This window comes from Egretta garzetta, unplaced genomic scaffold (genome assembly GCF_000687185.1).
Source record: "Egretta garzetta isolate BGI_Z169 unplaced genomic scaffold, ASM68718v1 scaffold713, whole genome shotgun sequence".
In the NCBI taxonomy this organism is placed as follows: Eukaryota; Metazoa; Chordata; class Aves; order Pelecaniformes; family Ardeidae; genus Egretta; species Egretta garzetta.
In genome coordinates, this window is record NW_009259104.1 from 457,736 (window position 1) to 466,096 (window position 8,361).

The window sequence follows — 8,361 nt, forward strand, 5'->3', positions numbered from 1 at the left end:
ACATAGCTGTAACAGCGACAAGGGTACAGGGGGCTATAAGCACAAAAAGGAGCAATTTGTACCTCACGGATTTTACTTAGGGAATGTGTAGGTTGGTTCCCTTTTTGCTGTTGTCCTGTAGAAAAAGGGAAATAAAACTGTGTTGTGTTGTTTTGGTTTTGCAGCGGGTGTGATACCCCCCAATGCTGTGCTCCATTTCGATGTGCTTCTGGTCGATCTCTGGAACTCGGAGGACGAAGTGCAGGTTCAGACTTACTTCAAACCTAAGAAGTGTCCTAGGACAGTCCAGGTGTCTGACTTCGTACGATACCATTACAACGGAACGTTCTTGGACGGGACGCTGTTTGATTCCAGGTACACAGCTGGGTTGTGTGTCTTTGTGTCTTTTAATAGGCATCTGATGTCGCTTTAAACCATCACTTCCTCCCCCTTCGCTGGCATAACAATTAATGCTCATTGCCCAGAAAGAGAAGAAATGAAAGCTGGCATCATGTAAGCGTCAGTAATGTATTTGGGGATTACGGGACAGCAGTACTGACTCAAACCAATAAACCAGTACATTATTTCTGCGTGAGCATTACCGGCCCAGATCCTTTCTTTTAAAAATGTCATTCCCTGTACCCTTATTACTATTTATTGCGGTCAGCTAGTAGTTTTTATAACCACTGCAGCATAGCTATTCAAGTTAGATATGAGCTTCATAAACTAAGCAGAGTTCGTAATGAAATTGAGCTGCTAACGCTTTCATGCTGAGTTTTTAAGTTTACAGCATGTGTGCTTCATTAAAGTTCTGTGGAAAATGACGCTTTAATAACAGCTGCCATTAGGTTTGTGAGCCACTTTTCAAAACTTCTGTTAGGTTCCTGAAATAGCTGAGCACTCTGGAAAACTCTACCCAGCCAGCCCTTGGTAAATCAAGGAGCAATATTTTTTGAGCAGCAAGTTGTGGGTTATATTGTGCATAACGTGAGGCTTTTGAAGATTAATATTGTTCTTTCCTGTGGCTGTCTGAAATTTGGTTGTAGGGTTTGGTTTTTTTTTTGTTTTTCATTTTTAGCCATAATCGGATGCGAACTTATGATACCTATGTGGGAATTGGATGGCTGATTCCTGGTATGGATCAGGGTCTCTTGGGAATGTGCGTAGGAGAGAAGCGCATTATCACAATACCACCTTTCCTGGCATATGGAGAAGAAGGAGATGGTAAAAGTTATTCTTTATTATTTTTTTTTAAATCCAAGTAATCCATATTTTAAAACAAACTTGTACTTTGTGTATTTTAAATTTATGGGCAGCATTATTACCCATTTCAGAGAGATGGAGCAAAGTGATGGAAAGAGAGGTTCAAAATGTATTATGTACAGGACTGGATTGATTAGGAAGTAAAAGTTTTTTTTTTTTAAATTTAACAAGTAGGTTCCTTAGCAGACTTGTTGACAGAATTGGAATCTTTATATATTGAAATTTTATTTCTTTCAGAGAATATAATCTGTGATTAATACCTAGTGGTGCCAAAAACTGGAATTCAGATGGCTGCATAATTCTTGCCACAAAGAGCAGAAAACTTTTGAAAAGAAAAACGTATTTTTAGTTCCAGTTTTGTCCTCTTTTTTTGCAACCAATGCCCTAGTAATAACAACAAGATGGATTAGTTGTCCTATGAGACTGTATGCAGCCTGCAGGTCATGCACAGAGGTCCCCATGTTAAACGAGGGGGCTGTTAGGTGTAGTTTGGGACACTTCCTTAAATTCTTTCTCTGCTCTAATGTTTAAGAATGTGTCTGTGGTGTACAAGGTTTCTTACCCCTTCTGTGACTTCATTACCCTTAACTGTGATAGCGACCTCCATGGATAACAAAACTTTGTGGAGTTGCGTTTTGAAATTTTGCCAAGATCTTGAGCTCAATGGTTCTCAGTCAAAGCAACTCACACTATAATTTGCGTATTGATGGAAAAGTACTTTTTCACTAAGATACTCAGTTTACCCTTCTTCAACTTCCATCATGTGGTCTCTTGTTTTGATATTAACAGGATGGGAAGAGCGAATGTACCAAATATGTATTTTGATGGTCATTTTATGCACTTCCATGAAGTGTGCTAGAAAGACCTTTAGACTAAACCACGCAGCTCAGGTGGAGCTGGTGTATATTGACTAAGATGGGTGTTGCTGACGAGACTGTTTTGGTGAGACAGTGCCACCACAATAGGAACAGAATGAAATAGCTGAGTTGGAGAATTAAGTCACAAACCCACACGTGCAGCAAAAACATGTTTGACTAGAAGCAGATTATGCTAATTTCTTTTGGGAGGGGAGGTGCCTGATATTTGGCAGTAGGTTGCTTTTCTTCAACAAACATGTTTAAGCTCGCTCTGGAACGTCAGCTCTTTCTTACCAATTTTCTGCTCTTAACACTTTTGTAGGTAAGGACATCCCTGGCCAAGCTTCTCTTGTCTTTGACGTGGTTTTGCTAGATCTCCATAACCCCAAAGATGGTATTACTATTGAGAATCAGCATGTGCCTGAATCTTGCGAGCGGAGAAGCCAGACAGGAGACTTTCTCCGATACCACTACAATGGCACACTTTTGGATGGCACATTGTTTGATTCCAGGTAACCGACCCATTCAGCCCTCCAGATCCCATTTCCAGTTTGGCTCGTCTGTCCGTAATATACCCAAATACAGTTCTTTGCTTTTCCGTCCTTTTTGAAATTTGTGAGCGGAGCTAGAGTCTTCTCTTCTTAAACAACTCACTGAAACCTTTTCAGTATGGGCAGAAAGACAAAGACCTATTTTGTATTATGGCAGTGTCACAGACGCCATCTAGGGGTGGTGACCCACCTGGTGAAGCTGTGTAGACTCAAGGCATGCGTGCCTGAAGACTCTTTGCCCTGTAGAGTTTATCTGCCAAATAGACAATGCTTCTGAAGAGAGAGGAGATAAATACAGTTCCCATTTTGTGTCCTGAGAACTGTGAGCCAGTGAGCTAGCGGCTAGTTTGAGGTTAATCTCGGGACGGCCTTTCCCTTTGTACTGGACAGCTGTTTGCATTCGGAAGGCTAATGTCTTTCAAGACTGAATTCAGCAGTGGGGTTTCTGTGATAAAGGAAGAGGGATTGCTCTCACTTCAGATCCAAAGCTCTCTGGGCACATGAGCCTCGTGTACAGAATTATATGATGAATTGTAGCTTCCCGTCACTTTTATTTGCTCTTCAGTGAGCAGCACTTTACTCCTCCACTCCAGCTTTCAGAACAGCTGGCACAAGTAGCTAAAAAGAGTTGAAAGTGAGCCACTGTAAAATGTTTCACAAAATAAACTAATGAAAATTTTTGTCATCCTTCTACAACTGCTGCAAGCTGAAGATCAGGATCAGTTTGCAAACGTTAGCTGAGTACTATGCCATGTGTGCTGCTTCCCACGAGGAGGAGTGAGGGAATTGTATCTCAGGGAATGGAATTGAAGTGCAGTGAGGTTCAGAATCAATCTTGACCTCCCCATTCAGCTACCCGGCTTGGTGGGAGGATAGAAAGCAGGAGACCCACATCAACAGCCATCACCGTAGACCTTAATTTACAGCTTACAAAAACTTGTAAGTTAAGAACTTTAAGCTTATCTACACTGTACCTGCCCAGAATCTCTCTTTTTTGAGATGTAAATGAGTATTGTCTGTAGTAATTAATTTTTGAAAATGGCTGTAGCGTTTATATCAGTGTTGTCAAAAAATGGTAATAAATGCTTTGTAGACAGCAGCCTCTACATCATTCTAAAGCGCTGACAGTTGTTAGAGGGCTTATTTGTTAAGAGTGTTGTCTCCTGGCTTCCAGCAGAATTGACAAGAAGGGCCAATATCTAACAAGTATCTATGAAGAAACAGAGTGGCTAACAATAGCTATTGAAAGCCTTGGAGCTGGCCAGGAAAAAATTTCTCACTAGTACAGGGAGCATGCCAAAAGCACTCTGAATGGCTGGGGTCGAGAGCTCTAGTAATCTTTTCCTTAATTCTTCTCCTCTGCAGTATTCAGCTGCAGAACTGTCCCTGGGCAGCTCACCCAGGGCTGTCTGGACTTAAGAGCAGTTGAATAAACCTCTGAATTACATCAGGGTCTGCAGTGGTCTTGCTCTTTCCCAGAGTTACCTCATAAAGATGAATTAAAACCTTTCTGCCTTCCCTTCCTTGGGTTGTGCCTTCATCTAGCATGCCCTGAAGAAAGGCGGAAGACAGGCACATACTTGTAACAAACATCATTTGTTGTTGTAGGCTTGGTTTTTTTTCTGTCATTAGATGTTGAAGCAGATCCTTCAACCTATGTAGAAGCGATTGGCATAGTTTGGAAGGGAGGGATAGTGTTGATACTGCTCTGTCGTCATGACTCATTTTAATTCTTTGTGTCCCGGGAGAGCCTATTTATCCCACCTCCTGCTTGTAGTAGTTGAACTACATAGCTGTGGTTACAAAATGAGATAGTCTGAAGGGTGTCTTATGAAAATGAATGTAAAGTGTATCTATCTAGTTGATAAGCACTTACTAAAGTAGAATCGGGGCAGAGGAAAATTTAAAGGAGAAACCTAATTTTTTTCAGTTACATATCAAAACTTGTTTTATATTTAATCTAAAATACATAAAGAGGTGAGATTTTCTTTCAAGACGTAGTAGAAACGCATTTGCAAATAAGCTGTTCCCTAGCCAGGGTCCCAGTACTGGTTAATAAATGACGCATGCATCACTGACTGATGAAACTTGGTGGCCTAGAGTCATTGAGCGTGGTGATTGCACTGTGCCTCTCCGATGCTAGTTAATGACCTTGCATTTGACCTTAACTGGTTGCAGACCTATTGCGAGGTTCTGTGTTTTCTCAAGTACATCTGACACTGCTAAAATGCAAATATTTTCCATAGCTATTCACGAAATCATACCTATGACACCTATGTCGGGAAAGGCTATGTGATTGCTGGGATGGATGAAGGTTTGCTAGGTGTATGCACTGGTGAAAAAAGAAGAATAATAATCCCCCCTCATCTTGGATATGGAGAAGAAGGAAGAGGTGAGCTTGACTTTTCATTCAGGTCTTCCATAATTAATGATGTTTCCTTTATTGCTTAGTGCATCTGTGTGCAGTTCCATTTTTTTTGGCATTTAAAAGGCTTAGGAATTAGTTCATTATTTTGTGGGCATGCAACTGACAGGATTACACCCAGAATTTGCAAAATTATTTTAATTAGCTAAATAGGCAGGACAATAAGAATGCAGAACAATCTCTCATGTAACTGGTGACCTGAAATTATTTGGATAATTAGTGTTTCAGGCAGACTGGTGCTTGGTGACCTGAACTCATTTGGATAATCAGTGTTTCAGGCAGACGGGTACTTGGATGCCAGGAGCTCTGCAGCGTGAGATCTTCCTTCCTGTGTGTCTTAGCAAGCTCTGTATGCCAAAGGAATTCATTGTGTTAAGTTTTCTTCCCTGTTCCTTCCACAGCCACAGGTTTTGTGGAGTCCTAAGCCGCCTCTGTAAACGGTGGATGCATGTAACAGCACAGTATCTGTGTATGTATAACATACAGTTAAGATTCCTTTGGGAAAACTCATTAGTAGCCAAAAAGATTGCTGTGGGAGGCTGAACATGATAACCCTTCTAGCCGATCACAGTTTTATGGCTGGTGTTTCAAAAGGTACCTCCTGGGACGTTATTTGGAAAAAGTGATTTAGAAGAAAAGCCTCTCGTCTGGGAATGCAAATTCTATGCTGCTGATTTGGGAATTAGACTCCTCTAACAACAAAACCCACTCCTGGATCTGGGTGTGCCTGTTAGTCCTGGTAATGTGATGGCCACGCTATCCTGTGAAGGGCCAGGAATTTGCTTTTGCTATCAATACATTTTAAGGAAATGTAACCCTTTAGACATAATGGCATTCCTTGGAACATGAGAAGTCCTATGAGAATTTCGATGATCAATAATTAATTGGTACATGAAACACAAATTGGTCATTTAAGATGGTCACAGGAAATACACGCTTAATTTCTGTATAATTTTCAAATTCAGAATAATGGAAATTTTTTCCTTCACTGTTGAACTGAGTGCATTTAGTGCTTGTCCACTGGTTCTCTCTCCTACATTGGATGTGGCTTGTATCTGTTGCATACAGAGGAGGTGCAATCCTTTAATTCTGAACAAGAAGGGCAAAATGACTCGGTAGCAGGCACAGTGGGAATATGTATTCCTACTGGGTGCAGTACCTGGTCATCATAAGCCTGTTTGGGTACCATTTCTTTCTCTACTTGCCTAATTTGCTCCCTATTTAGGAAAGATTCCAGGATCTGCCGTGCTGGTCTTTGACATCCACGTGGTTGACTTCCACAACCCCTCCGATTCGGTCAGCATTACTGTTAACTACAAACCTTCCAACTGCACTGTACTGAGTAAGAAGGGAGATTACTTAAAGTATCACTACAATGCTTCACTCCTGGATGGCACTTTGCTAGACTCGACGTAAGTAGATCACCCGGTACAGAAAATATCCCTAGCAGCTGTGAAAGCAAAATGAATTCCTGCAGAGCGGGTTGGTGAGGAATAAAGAATTTTTAAGTGAAAAAATGACCATTTACATAGAATGTATTTTTCTTTTTATGTCTGCCTACCTAAGGAGGAGGAAAAGAAAAAGACAGTCTATCATAGCTTAATGAGAGAACTGGGAATCAAGAGGGTGTAGGAGTGTGTTGGAGAAGAACGTAAACACTACAGGTGGAGCGATGAAGCAGGTTGTCTGCACAGCAGCCTGTTTAAGTGGGCTAATTCAGGTGGCTGGGGCGGTCATACCATAACGACACGAATGAACTGACCCCGTGTATTCAGTGTCTGGGGTAGGATTTGCACTCTGCGATGATTCAGTGCTCCTGAGAGAGATCTGGTTGAGGTACTCGGTGTAGTCTTGTTAAAGCTAGCTTGATTTTTAGTAAGTGGTGGTTTATAGAAAATGTGTTTAGAGTAAATGTCTGTACCATGCATGGGTGCAGTTTTCCTGTATTGTAGTGTTGTGGTAAGCGTGAGCATGGAGAAACTCTCAGAGGACTTGATCGTGACTGTGATTATAATGTTCCTCCTCCTCCTTCCTGTTGACGGTAGGTTTATGAGGGAAGCAGAGATTGCTCCAGTCTGTCTCACATAGAATGGAAGTGATCCCCTAGCACTCTTTGCTAGGAATGCTTCTGCTAGCTTTTTTTTCACCCGTCAGCTTTTGGATAGCGCAAGTCATCTAAATAATATTTTATTTTTGGAAGGGAAGTTGGGAAAAGCTATTTTTAAACAGGCTCTAATTAACATAGGAAGCGGCTCATAGTTTTCACAGCGTACACAATCGCTTGCAGAGCTGGAAAGCTGGCTTACGTTGAAGCACGTGATGTGATGCTGTAGGCAAGTGTGTACGCAAGTAGAGTGTTTTGGCTTCAAAACACCCTTTGAATGCTCAATTCCCACTTTGTAGCAGGAACCAAGGGATGTTGGAACAGCCTTACTCAAAGCAGTTTACAGAGAATTAAAGATCATGAATCTTGTGCTCCTAGTTTTAAGGCTGACCTCTTAGCCACTAAGTTGTTTTCTTTCCAAATAACGCTCTGTTGTACACGTGTGCGGTGTATGCAGTGGTACAGCCGAGCCAAATAACCAAAGAAAGGAGACCGGCAGAAGAAAGGGTCCTGCTGCTGTGACACAGATGGAGTAAAAAGCCTCCACACTGCATGCTCTGCTTTTAGAAGCACAACACGTTTAACTTTTGGGGTTTTTAACTCGTGATAATTTCTGATTTTAGAAATGAGCCACCAGCAGCAAGGTATGATTGAAAATGTAATATGGTTAAATAGCAGTAGCAGTGTTACACTTCCAAGCTGCCTTGGTTAAGTGACTACTACATTATAGTGACTGATTTCATTAAAGGGATGGCTGATCCATGTGAAGGCACCCAGGTCTGTATAGGTTGGTAGATCTGGGACAAATCTTTACATCTGCTAAAAAAATCCAACTTCTTCAGTTAAAAATATTTGAAAGGCAAAAGCCCTTATTTTAAGATAAAATACTTTGGGAGTTTAATTGGCAGGAATAATGTTTTTAATTGGATTTAATTCAAGGAGCCTATCATTTTAGTACCAGAGGACTTGTCAACAGCAGGGACACTTCTGCTTGGAGTTGGCTGTAACTTGCTACCTTGAGAACAACTTCAGGTAACTGCTCGGCAGAAACAGAGCATTGGGCATGACGTTAATTTTTGGCAATGACAGGACACTGACTAGAGACTGCAGTTTCTGTGGTAATTTTGAATAACAGAAATTCCCTATTGTATGTTGAAGGGGATTTTTTTTGTTTGTTTTTCT

The 8,361-nt window shown here is 41.2% G+C and overlaps 1 protein-coding gene across 1 annotated transcript in view; it reads left to right on the top strand.

Moving 5' to 3' along the window:
- The window catches only part of FKBP9 (FKBP prolyl isomerase 9), a 14,128-nt gene that overhangs the window by 558 nt on the left and 5,209 nt on the right, over positions 1 to 8,361 (top strand). The window contains exons 2-8 of the mRNA XM_035890840.1: positions 165 to 354; positions 1,058 to 1,203; positions 2,422 to 2,611; positions 4,897 to 5,042; positions 6,301 to 6,487; positions 7,028 to 7,116; positions 7,803 to 7,823. Of these exons, the coding sequence (XP_035746733.1) occupies positions 165 to 354; positions 1,058 to 1,203; positions 2,422 to 2,611; positions 4,897 to 5,042; positions 6,301 to 6,487; positions 7,028 to 7,116; positions 7,803 to 7,823 (969 nt within the window). The remainder of the gene's footprint in view (positions 1 to 164; positions 355 to 1,057; positions 1,204 to 2,421; positions 2,612 to 4,896; positions 5,043 to 6,300; positions 6,488 to 7,027; positions 7,117 to 7,802; positions 7,824 to 8,361) is intronic.